This window comes from Myxocyprinus asiaticus, chromosome 3 (genome assembly GCF_019703515.2).
Source record: "Myxocyprinus asiaticus isolate MX2 ecotype Aquarium Trade chromosome 3, UBuf_Myxa_2, whole genome shotgun sequence".
In the NCBI taxonomy this organism is placed as follows: Eukaryota; Metazoa; Chordata; class Actinopteri; order Cypriniformes; family Catostomidae; genus Myxocyprinus; species Myxocyprinus asiaticus.
Window position 1 is genome coordinate 38,445,629 of NC_059346.1, and position 17,274 is coordinate 38,462,902.

At 37.4% G+C, this 17,274-nt stretch overlaps 1 protein-coding gene across 2 annotated transcripts in view; it reads left to right on the plus strand.

Annotated features, from left to right (window-relative positions):
- The first annotated feature begins 564 nt into the window (after positions 1-564).
- The window catches only part of LOC127424434 (death-associated protein kinase 1-like), a 114,279-nt gene continuing 97,569 nt past the window's right edge, over positions 565-17,274 (plus strand). Inside the window, exons 1-2 of one of the 2 annotated variants that reach the window (XM_051669660.1) lie at positions 565-1,672; positions 2,263-2,427. In XM_051669660.1, the coding sequence (XP_051525620.1) occupies positions 2,366-2,427 (62 nt within the window). In that variant the 5' untranslated portion in view covers positions 565-1,672; positions 2,263-2,365. Of the gene's footprint in view, positions 1,673-2,262; positions 2,428-10,380; positions 10,414-17,274 lie in introns of those variants that run through there. The other variant, XM_051669667.1, reaches the window with a different exon arrangement.

The window sequence follows — 17,274 nt, forward strand, 5'->3', positions numbered from 1 at the left end:
CTATAGAAATGACAGTAGTGTCAGTGACAAAAGCACACAGAGATTGTACAGGAAGTAGCTACACTGTCTATATTCATCCTTCTGTCAGTTCCATTATACTATAAACAGCTAATTATCATGACAGTGCAATTCTGATGACAGATTTTATAATCAGTCAATCTGATGTCATCAATTCAAGGCTGTTAATAATTGGCATTTGAAACCCAACCACCTTGCTTGTCAACACTTCCGTTCTTGTAGGCAGACATTAATCAAAACATATAAAAGACTGTAACTCTGGCTAATGATCTGCTGTCAGCGATGAGCAGTGAGCCATGTTTATATCAACACACTGTGTGGTTTTACTTTGAGGAAATGCATATCTTTGTACTAAACTGAGCATTAAAGTGTCTAGTAAACTGGAGGGAAAAGTCAAAGACCAGCTTTGTGATAAAATCATAGGCATTATTTTGATTTCTTTATTTTTTAACAAAAACAAAACATAACATTTTGGTATTGGTCAAAATGTAGATTCATACACATTGTTTTATTTTTATTTATTTATTTATTTTTGTTTTTCATATTACATTTATTTAACCTTGGTAATAAAGAGCCGTCTATGGCTGTGGCCTACCTGTGGTTGTAAGTTCTTACTACAAATATTACTGGAAGATATGTGAAGGAACTAACCACTGTGTAGGAATGTTAAATCAATACTTTTGTAATAATTATGCATGACTAAATATAGTCTAAATATGGGTTCCAGACTCCCAACTGGTGTTCAAACCAACCTTGATTCTGCTTACACAGACTCCTGTTCTGACAACAACAAAACACCTGCAGGAGGGCACATCAGCACCAGCAATGCATATCTGTACCAGCAGATGGTGCTAATGTATCATAGTCCACAGTTCTCAGTTGTTCTAAAAAAAATTGATAGTGGTTTTGAGCATTATAAAAGCAGATATGAACTTTAAATACATCATTATTTTATAAGCTTCCTCATGATGACACTGACATGCATTAGTGTGGAAATTTTGGATACTACTCGGCATTTCCAAGTGAAATATACAGATTTTCATCAAAAATGTGCGTTTATAATTGCCTACAAATGTGGGGAATCAGGCAGGTTTACATTGTCATTGAACATGTACTTTCAGTTGGTTAAAGAATATTCCAGGTTCAAGTTAAGCTTAATCGAATTCCATTGTAAGTGCCTCACTGTAACCTCGATTTTTGCCTTCTTTTTTTTTTTTCTTTTTTTTTAAGAGAAGGAGGGAACAAATCGAAATACATTTTTGTAGTAATCAATATTATGCCACAAATGCTGTCAATTGAGCTTATTGAACCTGGAATATCCCTTTAATATTTGTTTCAACTTTCTCTTATCCTGATCCACCCACACATAAAAATGGCAAACAGAGATTTTTCAAGCAATCATTTAAATGACATGTTTCCACCTATTCACAGTTGTATAATATTGACCAAAATGACAATAATGAGCATTGCTCTACAGCGCCCCCTCAGATAGACGTTTTAATATCCTGAGAGCCCCGCACCTTCTACATTGTTACAATCCTCCCATTTCCTGCAACACACCATTTCCATGTCTCTCTTGAAGGCTATGCTGTTTTATCTCTCAACGCTGGACCATACCTGCTGCCTGGACACTGACAACGATGGAAATATAAAGGTAAGCTACTTTTGTTCGCTTTTATCGAAGTAATAGCCATATTCCGGGTGAAAGCGCGTTCTACGCTCTCTTTAAGCTCGTGAGTAGTGAAGAATACGGCCAGGTTTCTTTAATGATATTAAATGAAATCCCAAAGGGACAAATGTACTTGTAACGAAACATTGTTACTTCAAGCCAGGTGTCAACCACCAACTCTTCAATGCGATTTGGTGGTTTTATTGTCTCTTTTCTTGCCGCTGTGAATTCAGGGTTACGAATCATCTAGAGCTGCTCAAGCAGCGCTGTTTTCACTTGGCAACGCCACGCGCGGTAGACGGTAGCTTTCCCCTCAGTTCTTACAAGGACTGTAACCTTCTTTCTTGTGGTGTTTAGTTTCCACTCACTGGTAAAAACCCGTCCGAGCGCATCCACATCGTGGTTGATTTGGATAGGATCTCAGAAGAGCAGAGGCGAGGATTTACAACCAGTCGAAACGAGTCAAGAATACGCTGAACATTTTACGCACGGTTGGGGCTTCTCACACGCCTTCTTCTTCTTCTCTCTCTCTCTCTCTCTCTCTCTCTCTCTCTCTCTCTCTCTCTCTCCGTTAGAGCGAATATGAGAGGGGTTCGCCACAAACTGTCATTAGGTTGACAGAGATGGGCTGCTGATTTGGGAATCTCCCCTGGAGAGCAGGAAGCGCCCAGCTGCACCATGACTGTGTTCAACCAGGAGAATGTGGAGGATTATTACGAGATTGGAGAGGAGCTCGGAAGGTATGTAATGGGCTTCTCACCAAGTTTTTGGCATGAGGGGAAATTGATTTCATGTAGTTGTTGTTTTTGTAAGGTTGGATTAATTTTTCACAAGCACATTTCTAAAAAGAAAAATTCTATTCAGTCCTAATGGATCATTCAATGAAATGTAACAATGGGGTGTTTAATGCTGTTAAAGACTGAAATGTCAACAAAAAGCAAATCTGGTTGTCACTCACTGTAAAACTGAAAAGATACTTGAGGCACCATTTGGGGTTCCACAGCTGCCACACTGGCAGAACCCTCTGGAGATCCTCCAGACACCCTTTCACTTCCCTGAGAAACTTACTTTCAGTTCCTACAAGAAATCTAAGAACTGTTCCTTCAGAAACCCCATCATAAGGAAAAGACTTTGATGCTCTTAAAAATACACTGGCGGCCAAAAGTTTGGAATAATGTACAGAATTGTTCCTTTTATTCACCAAAGTGGCATTCAGCTGATCACAATGTATAGTCAGGACATTAATAATGTGAAAAATTACTATTACAATTTGAAATAAAATTTTCAGAACTTCTTAAACTACTTCAAAGAGTTCTCATCAAAAAATCCTCCACCTGCAGCAATGACAGCTTTGCAGATCCTTGGCATTCTAGCTGTCAGTTTGTCCAGATACTCAGGTGACATTTCACCCCACGCTCCCTGTAGCACTTACCATAGATGTGGCTGTCTTGTCGGGCACTTCTCACACACCTTACAGTCTAGCTGATCCCACAAAAGCTCAATGGAGTTAAGATCCATAACACTCTTTTCCAGTTATCTGTTGTCCAATGTCTGTGTTTCTTTGCACACTCTAACCTTTTCTTTTTGTTCTTCTGTTTAAAAATTGGCTTTTTCTTTGAAATTTTTCCCATAAGACCTGCACCCCTGAGTCTTCTCTTTACTGTTGTACATGAAACTGGTGTTGAGTGGGTAGAATTCAGTGAAGCTGTCAGCTGAGGACATGTGAGGCATCTATTTCTCAAACTAGAGACTCTGATGTACTTATCCTCTTGTTTAGTTGTACATCTGGCCTTCCACATCTCTTTCTGTCCTTGTTAGAGCCAGTTGTCCTTTGTCTTTGAAGATTGTAGTGTACACCTTTGTATGAAATCTTCAGTTTTTGGCAATTTCAAGCATTGTATAGCCTCCATTCCTCAAAACAATGATTGACTGATGAGTTTCTAGAGCAAGATGTTTCTTTTTTGCCATTTTTGACCTAATATTGACCTTAAGACATTCCAGTCTATTGCATACTGTGGCAACTCAAAAACAAACACAAAGACAATGTTAAGCTTCATTTAATGAACCAAATAGCTTTCAACTGTGTTTGATATAATGGCAAGGGATTTTCTAGTACCAAATTATCAATTTAGCATGATTATTCAAGTATAAGGTGTTGGAGTGGTGGCTGCTGGAAAAAAACAGTAATTTTTTCAAATAGTGATGGTGTTTTTTACAGCCGTAATGTCCTCACTATACTTTGTGATCAGTTGAATGCCACTTTGGTGAATTAAAGTACCAATTTCCTTCAGAAACAGCAAAATCTGTACATTATTCCAAACTTTTGGCCGCCAGTGTATATATTAAAGTTCATTGAGAACATTAGTAGGATATTTGAGGCTCCCTTGAGGGGTGTCTGGTTCCCCTTTTCCACCAAAATTGCGCTGGTTCTCGTTCCAGAGCCTGTGCTCTGCTGGTTCTTGGCCAGGGCAATCTGGTGCCTATCGCAAGCCAGCTTGCTTTTTCACTGACTTGAGAACCGAACGGTGACGTAACAGGTTACATGGCTACATGGTAGTTTTATGTGACTACCTAACCTGCCCACAAAGGAACATGGCGTGACGCAGTGTTTGTGCACAGCTTTTACTCCTGTTTTTGAGGACATTTAAATATACAGAGTAATGCAATCCAGTGTCATTACATTGTGCAACAAGATTGCCAGACAACACACACCAGAGATACAGTGCCCTCAAAACAAGACATTTATATCCAATACTTTCTCCAAAAGCACTTCAGTGAGACATAATCTATTACACTCTTCTCAGAGTTATTTTTAGGTAAGTAACACAAATCACTAAAAATTAAGCATTTGGGTGAAGATGTCTCAACTCTGTTATGGCAGGATCACATTTTTTTTTCCTGTTATTACTGTTTGCGACGAGCATATATCTCCGAGTTTGTTTGTGACCCGACACTCGGTTGATTCATGCTATGGCAGTGACGAGCAGGTGTGGAAGAGAGGCTCAGCCTGTGCATGTTTAAAGTGACAGAGAATGCACAAACTGTTATCAACGCACGTGTGCAGACTGACCCCGCATTCATGTTATATAAAGTGGCTTATAATTATATTTATATTCACGGATTTGTAGTTCAATTCATTGTTTTTATTAGAGCCCGACCAATACCGATTTTAGAGAGGGAAAATTCACCTATTACCGATATGGTGACCAATATAGCTAATTTTTGAGCTGGAATGAAAACAGACCTTTTCTATGTGGATTGTGCACCGATTTTGCACCGATATGACTATGCAAAGGTACTCCGAAGGATGCTTTCTTAAACAGATATTTTTATCAAAGTACATTTGACATTATTATTATACATTGTCAACAAATTCTAGAAATGAACACTGAGAAAATAAAGAATAAATAAATAACTTAATAAACATCAGTACTGTATGTTTAGTATCAGTCAATTGCTGACCATTTAAATAAAGAATAAAAATACAATAAATAGCTAAATAAAAATCAGTACTGTATGTTTAGTATCAGTCAGTTGCCCAGCATTAAAATAAAGAATAAATTAAAATAAAATAAATAGCTTAATTAACATCAGTACTGTATGTTTCGTATCAGTCAATTGCTGACCATTTAAATAAAGAATAAAAATAAAATAAATATTTAAATAAACATCAGTACTGTATGTTTAGTATCAGTCAAATGCTGACCATTAAAATAATGAATAAATAAAAAAATAAAATAAATAGCTTCATTAACATTAGTACTGTATGTTTAGTATCAGTCAATTGCTGACCATTTAAATAAATAATAAATTAAAATAAAATAAATGTCTAAATAAACATCAGGGGCCGGTGGCACCAGCTATACGTACGTTACGACTTAGCCTAGTTGTGGCGTAAATGGGCGCTAAGTCACAATTTGTGCTCTACTAAATATTTGAGCGTTGCACCATTAAATTTATGTCGGACGTAACCCTACGTATAAACAAAATATATACGGAAGCCTCTGACCAGGAGTAACTGATGGAATAAAAAAGCAGACTCACTTAATGACATCAGTGAGCTCATGTTTTGGTTGACAGGCTTCAGTCCTGTCAACACATATGATGATGTTGGCATTTACACTCGTTTACATTTATGAGAGAGAAAAAAAAACTTACTTTTAAGCATCTCTTCAGCATGAAACCAATCTAACGGTGCCGTTTTTAGGGTGTGTCGCCTGGTGTCAAGTTGAGATATATATGTATATATATATATATATATAGGATATTAAAATGAATAAATGTCTATTTTTCCAGCCTGTTGTATTAGTATGTTTCACCCCTCATTTATTTTAGATACAGTTTCCATATATTATTATTTACACAGGGCAAATATACTATTTATTAAATCTACTTTTATTACGTATCCTATTTTAATGTCTAGAAAACCAGACTTCTAAATATTACATTTTGTAAATGCAACGACTGGAATTGTTCAGATGAAGGGGGTACCAAACTGTGAATCCTGAACAAAACAGTTTGGTAAATATGTTTACTCATTAGGTTCCACTCAGCTGACAAGCAATGAAAGTAGCTACATGATTAGCTAGTTAGCTGTAAGCTCGTTGTCATGGAGAGTAAAAGATGGACTTTATTTACTTTCCAGCATTGTGTCTCACCAACTAAGTAACAGCGAAGCGTGAAATCAACACTCAACAGACACAATCCACCACCGCACCGTTGTCTGCTGAGCTGCAAAAAGATGCTCTGATGTTTACCTTTCAATCTGCTACATTACTGACTGCACTGACAAACTATAGCTGGCTAACAGCAAACAGATGTGATAAACATGAGTGACATGGTTGTCAGGGACAGGGTTAACATTATATTAGTTATATAAAATGATGGGGTAATTTTTTATTAACTTTCCAGTATGTATTTCACAAACTAGTTAGCAATTTAATTAGAAGCGATGGCTCAAATCCACACCGTTTAACTACGCCCTGTCTGCAGAGCCACCGTCAGTTCAGAGTCAGCTTTGTAAACATTATATTTTCTGCATTATATGTTCTGAAAAAAAGTTTTCATATCAGCGCATATCGGTAAAATATACGCCGATACAGATATGCCGGTGAAAGGTCGGGCACTAGTTTTTATCCATTTGCCGTTTCTTTTCCTCTATATAGTTCAGCAGTTTATCAGTACAGAGAATGACCGTAAATGCTTTAGAAAATTGACAAAAAAAATCATACACGTTCTAATTTTATGTAATGACAACATCACGCGGGACACAAAAAGATAGATTGCAGGCCACTTGAGCATGTAGCAGATGGTTATATTTGGATTTTTGCCATAGCAAATAATATTACGTTTACGCTGGTTGAGAATTCCACCGGTTTACTTAACAGATAGCCGCGATCTTCCTAATTAATAGGGGTGTAAATCGCAAGTTTCAACACGATATGATCTTGTATCGATTTTCTTAGCCAGCGATACGATGTTTGCAGATACCTCAAAGTCTGCCATGACTTCAGGGTTGATTATCATCGGGTTGCTGCATTGCCTAACAAAAATACTTATGGACGTGGCTGGAATGTGTCAAAACAAAGGTGCCTCTTAAAAAAATATATACATCGATGTTTACGCATCGAATCGATGACATTGCATCGTTGTTTGATGCATTTGACCGATGCATCAATTCAGATCGATGGATCGCTACACCCCTACTAAGTGAGTAGCTGGCCAAAAATTCCCTTACTGAACTAAAACTATGCACAAAGTAAGACGAGATGAGTGTAAAGCAAGCTAAAAAAGTTGGCAAATCAATGAAAAAAAAAGCTGGCTGGTTGGTGTCTCAGCACAGGGTCCAAGACATTGTAGTGAACGTTTTTATTGCTCTGTCCACTGCCACTTTTGTTGTTGTTGTTGTTGTTGTTGTTGTTAAAGAGTAAAGAAGTATTCCTTGCTGCAGACAGTAGCTAGCCAAACTATTATTGTTTGGAACAAACCCCCCCCCCCCCGATGTTATCAGTTCCTTCTTAAAGACCAGCAGTTTTTTGAGGCTGGTGCGGAACCAGTTTTTCCACCCTGTAACTGCCTTTTCTGTGATGGAATGCACGGAACGTTCAAGAATTTGCACTGGCCCAGGAACCAGCCCCTGAACCATGTCAATGGAAAAGGTTTATGGAGGATCTCCAGAGGGTTCCTATTTGTCATTGCACTTATTGATTAATGGGGTTCAGACAACTGTGAAGGTCTGGTGTGTAGATATCTTTTGTGAGAATTGATATTCCCCTCATGATCAAGATCAATTGGGTTAGTCTGCTATGACTCACAATTCAATTTCTGCTTTATAATTTGGCTTTTCAAGAGATCCAGTCATTGTTTGATTTCATTGATTTCATTTTGTCAGATATCTCAACTTCTCGACCCGACTTAGACACTACATTAATGCAGTGGGTTTGTGATGTTGCTTTGGCTCTTGAAATATTAGTTGAGTAATAAAATGTGTAATATTTCATCATTGGTGGTCAGGAGATGGATGTTCTTTTGAACTGGTTTTCATGAGAATGCAGATTCTTAGATTTCTAAGAATGCTGTGTGTGGGCGATAAATCACCACGCACTGATGGATGAGTCTGCTCTTTGTGTGGGTTGTGGGAAATCAGCTCTTTTGCATTGAAGAGAAATAATGTATGTGTTAGTGCTCACATAACAGTCTATAGGATGCTGAAATATTGCTCAGGCTCTGTTAAATCAGTTGTGTAATGCAATATACTGAGGGAACCTCAATAGAATGTTTAAGATGTTCTTGTCATTAGTTCCTGAGGGATGTCAGCATCTGGTGGTTATTCTGATTGCATAATTGACTCCATAAGCCGCATTCAGACCAGTTCTAATGACTAGTTCACTTAAGTCGTTGCTGAATAAATCTGCTCCTGTAGTAGAGGAGCAGTGTCATATTACACATAAGAATAGTGTTGGTTAGATTAAATTATTTTGAGGTTGGTAATTTGAAAAATACTGTTCCTCAATCTGTATTTTCATGAAGATTGATTACATGCTGCTGTCAACTGTTTCAATATGCATGAATCTAACCTTTGTTGTTTTGGTAATCTCTTGTCATATGTATGTCTGATTAAAGACATCTGTTTGAAATAATTGTTACAAATGTTTCTGTTTTTTTGTGTGTGTGTGTGTGTGTGTGTGTGTGTGTTTTGTGTCTATGCTGTCATTGATTGTAATATTTTCAAATATGTGAAGGACACATTGCTCATTTTTATTCTTTTTTTTTTAATTTTTTTTTTTTTTATGTCAAATATTTTGAACATGTAAAGGGAACATCACACATGATTTTTATTCTTTACATATTCAAAAATATTTGAATGGCTATGAAGACAAAACATTTGAATATTATGGTCTCACCATGACAACTTCATGACTAGTGATTAGTTAGGGTTAGCCCAAGGTTATGCTATGGACTTACTAGCCCACTATTGACATTAGCCAATGAATGGATTGCATCTTGTTGAAGGTACTTTATCTAAGATCCTGCTTACAAAACACAGCTTAAAAGGAAACAATGGGACCACCAACCATAGAAACACACTGGCACATTGTAAGTTTCCTATTCTATTATGCATAATAAAAATCATTCTTCCTTCCCCCACTGAACAGAATCCCCAAATCAGAGCCAAAAGCACCATTCACTGGTCTCAAATCAGCTATTAATTTCTTTGCCCTCCTCACCAATATTTAGTGGTTGGCTTTGATACCTCATCAAAGTGGTTAAGCGTACCTCCCAGCACTGAAGCGTTAAATAGCCCCACATCAGATGGTGCTTGCGTGCTACTCAGGCTGTAAGGTTAAACACATAGGCCCTCTCGATGGGGCTTATGAGGCTCCGGCCAATGGAAACTCTTAAGTGAGGAGGTTTCTTTATTCATCTGATGGGAACTGTTCCGGGTGGTCCTCAGAGTAGGTTGAGCAGTGACCTGATGGCTGAATTTGAAATTTGGGGTCTAACTAGCAGTCGTACTTTCTTGCTTTAACACTATATGAGTTGCCATAAAGACCCTATGAAATCATCTAGACATGCGAAGTTTCCTGTCCTGTGTTGATGTATTTCCTACTGAAACAGGAAGTTTGGGTGATATCCTTTTTTCTTTTTTTTTCTTTTTTCTTTTTTTTCTTTTTACTTAAATATTCCTGATCTATGATTTGGTACTTTCTGGTCAGTAATAGGGGCAGGGACATTGACAGAAATCTGTGTAGTGCAACATGAGTCTTCAATATTTCTGGTTTATTTTCCCTGAAGGTAAAAAGAATTTACAGGATTTCATCTGTAAAAAGTAAGTTTTGTTAACAAATTTTGTCAGGAGTACACTATAGAGGTCGACCAGTATTGGATTTTGTAGAAACTGTTTTTAGAATGTGTTGAAATTAATCTACAAGAGATCATCAGGGTTCGTTTATACATTTTAATACATTTTCCTTTATTTCTAGTGACACTGTGAATCAAAACCAATTTGGTTTGTTCTCACCCAAAACTGACGGAATCGCTTCAGTAGACATGGATTTAACCACTGTAGTAGTATGGATAACTTTATGCTCCCTTAATTTGCCTTTTGTAGCTTGAAATGTCTGGCCACCATTCGCTTGCATTGACCTATAGAGCTGAAATGTTATTCTGAAATCTTTGATTGTGTTCTGCAGATGAAAGTCATACACATCTGGGATGGCATTAGGGTGAGTAAATGATGAGCAACACCAATCAAATAAGTTGTCATGGCTTTAATGAACTGTTCCATAATTTATGCTATTAAGTAAATTTAATATCAGTTACTTAATATCAAATACTTTTACTTAAGTCGTTTTCTCTTGAGCTACTTTAACTTTTACTTGAGTCAATTTCCATGAAGGTATCTTTACTTTTACTCAGTTATGACAAATGGATACTTTATACAACACTATATATATATATATATATACACACACACATATACAGCTCTGGAAAAAATTAAGAGACCACTGCAAAATTATCAGTTTATCTGGATTTATAGGTATGTGTTTGAGTAAATGTAACATTTTTGTTGTATTCTATAAAGTACTGACAACATTTCTCCCAAATTCCAAATAAAAAATATTGTTATTTAGAGCATTTATTTGAAGAAAATGACAACTGGTCAAAATAAAAAAGATTCAGTGTTTTCAGACCTTGAATAATGCAAAGAAAGCAAGTTCATATTCATTGTTAAACAACACAATATTAATGTTTTAACTTAGGAAGATTTCAGAAATCAGTATTTGGTGGAATAACCCTGATTTTCAATCACAGCTTTCCTGCGTCTTGGCATGCTCTCTATCAGTCTTGCACATTGCTGTTGGGTGACTTTATGCTACTCCTGGCACAAAAATTCAAGCAGCTCGGCTTTGTTTGATGATTTGTGGCCATCCATCTTCCTCTTGATCACATTCCAGAGGTTTTCAATGGGGTTCAGGTCTGGAGATTGGGCTGGCCATGACAGGGTCTTGATCTGGTGGTCCTCCATCCACACGTTGATTGACCTGGCTGTGTGGCATGGAGCATTGTCCTGCTGGAAAAACCAATCCTCAGAGATGGGGAACATTGTTCGAGCAGAAGGAAGCAAGTTTTCTTCCAGGATAACGTTGTACGTGGCTTGATTCATGCTTCCTTCACAAAGAGGAATCTGCCCGATTCCAACTTTGCTGAAGCACCCCCTTATCATCACCGATCCTCCACCAGATTTCAAAGTGGGTGCGAGACACTGTGACTTGAAGGCCTCTCCAGGTCTCCGTCTAACCATTAGATGACTAGGTGGAGGATCGGTGATGATCTGGGGTTGCTTCAGCAAGGCTGGAATCGGGGCCATTCGTCTTTGTGAAGGACGCATGAATCAAGCCACATACAGGTTTATCCTGGAAGAAAACTAGTAAACAATAGCCTATTAAAAAACATCATCTGTTTACCAGATGAAGTTGGTGATGCAATGTATGTATTGATGGGTTGTTTTTATTTGCATGCCTTCATTTCAGTTTAGAACTGTTGATTACATAACAAAATATGCATTGAAGTGTGGATAAAATTATGGATGAATATAGTTAATGATGACAGATTTAAGACACCGCAAATCCCAGTGTCAGTGATTTATATTTCACCTTTCAGAGGCTGTGGCCATACTTTAGATCCTTCAAACCAAGCTGATCTGCTTGGCACATGAATTGAGAAGTCATCACAAGTTTAATTTTTTTGTTGTTATATAGAGTTTTTGGGTTATGTGTGGAGTGAGATACTTTGATGTCTGTATGCATAATAAATGCAAGTTGCTTAAGAATGTAAATGCAACCCTGTAGCTGGTCAGGGTGCCATTGTAACATTAGCTGCTGCTACACTATATGGCTTAAAGTTTGTGGACACCCCCTTCTAATTAATGAATTTGGTTACTCCATTAAATCCAGTAAAGAAAAATCTTAATGTTTCTTTATGTAATGGCTTGGGCTTTGTGTACTTCCAAATTTGTGGCAACTGTTTGGGGATAGCCCTTTTCTGTTCCAGCATGACAATGACCCTGTGAACAAATTGAGGTCAATAAAGAAATGGTTTACTGTCTGGCATGGAAGAAATTGACTGGCCTGCACAAAGCCCAGACCTGAACCCCACTGATCACTTTTGGGGTGAACTGGAACAGCAACTGTAAGTCAGGCCCCATCGACCAACATCAGTTCCTGACCTCACTGATAGCCTTGTGTCTGAATGAGAGCAAATCCCTGCAGCCATGTTACTACATACAGTATAGTGTAAAGACTTCCCAAAAGAGTGGAAGCTGTTATTACAGCAAAGGGGGAAATTGATGCCTAAGGTTTTGAAATCAAATGTTCATCAAGCACTTTTGGTGTCCACAAACCTTTGGCCATATAGTGAAATTTCCCATTAGAGAAAAGCTGAATATTCTGTACTCGAGATAGCTGACATGAATATTTAGACAAATGTCTGAACGCTTGCTTGCCATGATTCCCATCACTTTTTAAATTCCACTTTCACATAAGACTAGACTCCAAATGTTTTATAATACTCAACTGTACATTATACATCACTGTACAACCTTTGAACTGGTTCAAATTCCTGCAGTATGGATAATTTCTAGCTCACTTTCAAAAGGTAAGTATCAGCTTTAGTCCTAATACTATCTCTTCATAAGTGAAGATGAATAAAAATACCTAATCAAGAAAGAGCTCATCTCAATTTACAAATTAATCAGCAATGATATCTATGTTTGTATCCTTCTATTACATTAAGTCTCTTAAACCGACTATAAGCTTGGCTGCCCCCAGTCTCTCCTTCCACTAATTGTTTCCTCTTTGTTTCTGTTTGCCCTGGCAGTGTGTGTGAAATGGGAGGAGCAGCTTTTTGCTGAATTTCACTATCACTTCAAGAGGCAGTGCTTTGCCACCTGACTGTTTGGTTTTGAGGAGCATGCTCTAGAGAACTTATTACCCATACCTTGATGCTAATTAGAATCCTGCCTCAAAAAAACAGAGATGTCAGGCTAGTTTGAGGATGGCCACTTTAACAATTTTCCCACCCCCCTGTAATGATATGCAGAATATGCAAGTTTTTTTTTTTTTTGTTTTTTTTTGCAGTGCTGACCTATATTTGTGCCCCAGTAAAAAATGTGCTGGTGTCTGGGTGTGACTCTAGACCCCTAGTATGGGTCTGAGAATATGTGATCCTATAAATGCAAGTGGCTGTCAATTTAACAATAATTTAGTGCCAATAGTTATTATTATTTTTTTTTTAAATAACGCATTTAAAATTAATTTAATAAGTCAAAATTAAAATTCAAAATGTCGAATACTTGTCGAATTTAAGATAAAAAAAAAAAAAAGCACATTCAAATGCTAAAACTGTGCATTAGAATTTTGGATGTGTGCCAAGCACTGACAATGACTTCAGATCAATCACATTAGTCTGGTTCCGGAAGTAAAAATCCCATTTATTTATCCCATAGACTAATTGATTTTCAATGATAACTTAAAGACAGTCCTACCATGAGCTCAGATGTTGTTCGTCGATGGTATTTGCTTCCGTTGAAGCCATTATTTCAACTTCATTGTTTAAAAATTGTGTTTGATAGCATAATTAATGGCAAAAAACTACATTACCAATGGTCCAGCAGAGAAAGCTTTGCCAATCAGAGAACCGCGGACAACCAAGCCCGCAAAACGGAATTGGAGGGACCGCCCACTCCCATGATGCACTGTGAATGGCGTAATTGAGTCAGTCTCCATTCACCCTTAAAATACTTATCTATTTGTACATTTCTGAATATTTTGCAATAAACATTAAATATATTGTTTCTATATTCAGGGTTAGGGTTACCAAAAACCTAAAATCAATAGTTTTATAAATTCCCATAATTTTTTTATTCAATTACATAATTCTCAATGCTTCATGGGATTGTAGTCTGTGCCCTTATGAAAGACAGTAAGTACACAGCCTTGTACCTTTGTTTTTATATCCGATTTTCAAATACTTTGCCTCAAAACAAAGTTTGTAATGTTGTGATTCACCTCGGAGCTGGTTGATTTGGTTCATGGCTTACAACTCTTTTATGAAGTATTTTATCAAAAGTCTATGGAAGAAATGAATGGGGAAAATACTTGAATGGGGAACCCAGATGGCTGAAAAAGTGGGCAGGCACTGTTGCGCTCTATAAAAGATTAGATGCAGTGCAACAAATACAGTTTTACAGAACGCAGGTGTCTCGAGACGAGTTCTTTTTAACTTGACACGGCATCTAAAAAAACGGCACTCCTACATGAGACAGTAAATAAACTACAAAATGCCGTGAAATGATCGCAGTCATCCAGTTAACTGATCTGTGTCAGATATGAGGGGAAAAAGTCAGATTTGGGCCACTTTCAGCGGTGTGAACGTAGCCGAAGACGTCCATGTAGCTCATGTTTACATAGAAAAAACAATTGGAAAAGTGTAAGGATGGACACAAAAGCATTTGGTGTGAACAGCCCCTTAGGTGGGGGTCTTCGGCCATTGTGTCTTGCTCTCTTATCAGTGTTTCTCAGATTAAGCAATGAAAGTGGTTACATTTGGAAATGTGTGTCTCCAGATCCTCAAGTTCTGTAACATCCTGTTGTGCTCTGTCTATTTGAGCTGGGTTCATAGGCTGAGCCGCTTTACCACCGAGTTGAGCCGAATACCACTACTATCTGGGAATATTACTACAGTACATACAGCTGTTATGAATGAAAAACAGTGGCAACGCTGTTATAATAAAGCTTGAGTCTGGAGTAGTACTGTGGAACCAGTGCAACACCATGTTAACTTAGAACTGTCTATTGAAGCTTTTTTCCCCCTCGTTTTACTTTTTACATAACTGTTTGGCTTGTATGTATTTGTTGCTTCCGTAATCCAGAAAAGGTTGCAATGTCAGTTTAAAAATCTGGTGACATTGGTAATATTTAAGATAAAAATTCAAATTTAGTTTCTCAGCCCTGTTGACATCCCTAGTACTTAATCATGCCCCCTGACCCGTACGAAAATTCTGAAAAAAAGGATTTTCCTAGCAAGTTGCACCTTTATGTTTTTGCGACTTTTGTAGTCCGATCTAGCTGCTAGATGGAGCGCCACATAATGTAGTAAATGAAGTGGTCTCTGCAGGTTTTTTTAAGTTGAACTACTTTTACTTTAATACAGTATTTTGCTCTCATTGTGCAAACTGCGATGCAACAGATAAAGCTGTCCATCTGACGCTTGTACATAGACCAGCAATTAAAAAATAGTTCAGCCGGAAAGCAATAACACGAATAGCCTGGTATGAACTGGTGTGAGTCCTGTGTGATCGACCCCCAAGTCGGCCTCATACAGATTGACAACTCAATTGCAAAATGGATTGCTGTGGACTGTCGGCCAGTGATGGGCTTCTGATCAATGGTATGGAAGTGACACCAACAATATATTGACTTCTAAAGCCACTTTTTTCATGTCAATTTAAGTTTTCACACGTCTGCTATAATGTAATATCTTTGAGTTATTTTCATTTGGGGATTTTTCATCAAATATTGATATGTGATTAATTCACTTAATAAATCAACATATAATGTAATTATCATTTAAAATCAATTGACAGCCCTAGTAAATGGATACGTACATGTAATATGAGGTCTAGTGCTTGACTGTAGATACTCGCCCTTCTTATGTGTGTGCTGTGGGTGAAGTTTTGGTGTCTCTAGTGAAGCCTAATGAGATCTGGGGGTGAGAGTGAGAATGTGTATGTGTATGAGATCAAGAGAATTTGCGAGCGAGCCCACCAGGAAGGTCGTGGAGCACTGTAAGACAATCCTGCTGTGAAGCATTAGCCTTGACCACTGAAGCATGTGTAAGACAAGAGAGAAAGTTCATTTTTTCCTCTCTCTGTCATTTTCTGTTTGGCATGGTGAATGCAGCTTTTGAGAATACAGAATCTGTTTCTTCCACCATCCAAATCAGGCACCTTAACTGGATTTCCTTGATAGTACAAAAGGTTAAACCGTCCACATATGACCACAGCATGTTAATCAGTGCCAATAGAGAGGAATTGTTAGTCACTGACCAACACATGCACCATTTTCAAGTTTTTTTACATTTACTTTCTGGTGTACTGACAGTTTATACAATAGTTCACCCAAAATTGAATATTCTTTCATTAATTACTCGCATGTTGTTCCAACCCAGTATTACTTTCTTCTGTCTGTTGAACACAAAAGGTGATTTTTATCCTATTTTTAAATTATTATTTATTTATTGCTATTCATTAATAATCTTCCCCTTCAGTGAGCTGTAAAATGCTTTGACTGGACCATTGAATCAATGGATCAGTCCGATTTGTGAACAAATCATTCAGACAGCTGGTTATGTCAATTAATTAAGAAAATTTGACTCAAATTAACAAATCGTTCATGAAAAGACCCTTCAATGCGGAAGTAAACTATTGCAGGGTAAACTTAAAGTGGTGAATGGGAGACCACAGCAAATATTATTTCTGCTTACTCATTTGCTCCAACAGCAAAATAAAAAATCCACTGTTACTTTTCCATGACTTCCACAAGAGCAAAAAAGAAAAAAAAGAAGAGAGAAAGATGCCACTGTCACTCCCTCAGCAGGTGTATTAGAAACCCAACCTTGCTTCATAAACCATGTTACTATAACTGCATTTTTGCAAAATAAGTTTTGCGGGCCTCGTTCTACGTATCGCTGTAGATTTCTGGTGAAATAATAAACTAGAAGGGCAATAACGAGTTTCGTTCACATACAAATAGTTGATTAATAAATAATAATTTTTAAATTGAAAATATTAAAAAATTTGCTAGATTTACGCTGCTAATAAGGTGGAAATGTGTCATCACAGTCTGTGAAAAGGTCTATTGGACACCGCTATTTCTCTCATGCTTATAAATTAGCCAAGGAGTGCTAGGATGGGTGTCAATATTTTCAGTAAAAAATATCTAAAGTTCAGTCTGTTTCTCACACAAAGCTATCATATGTCTTCAGAACACTTGGAATACAGCACTTGAGTCATATGGATCACTTTT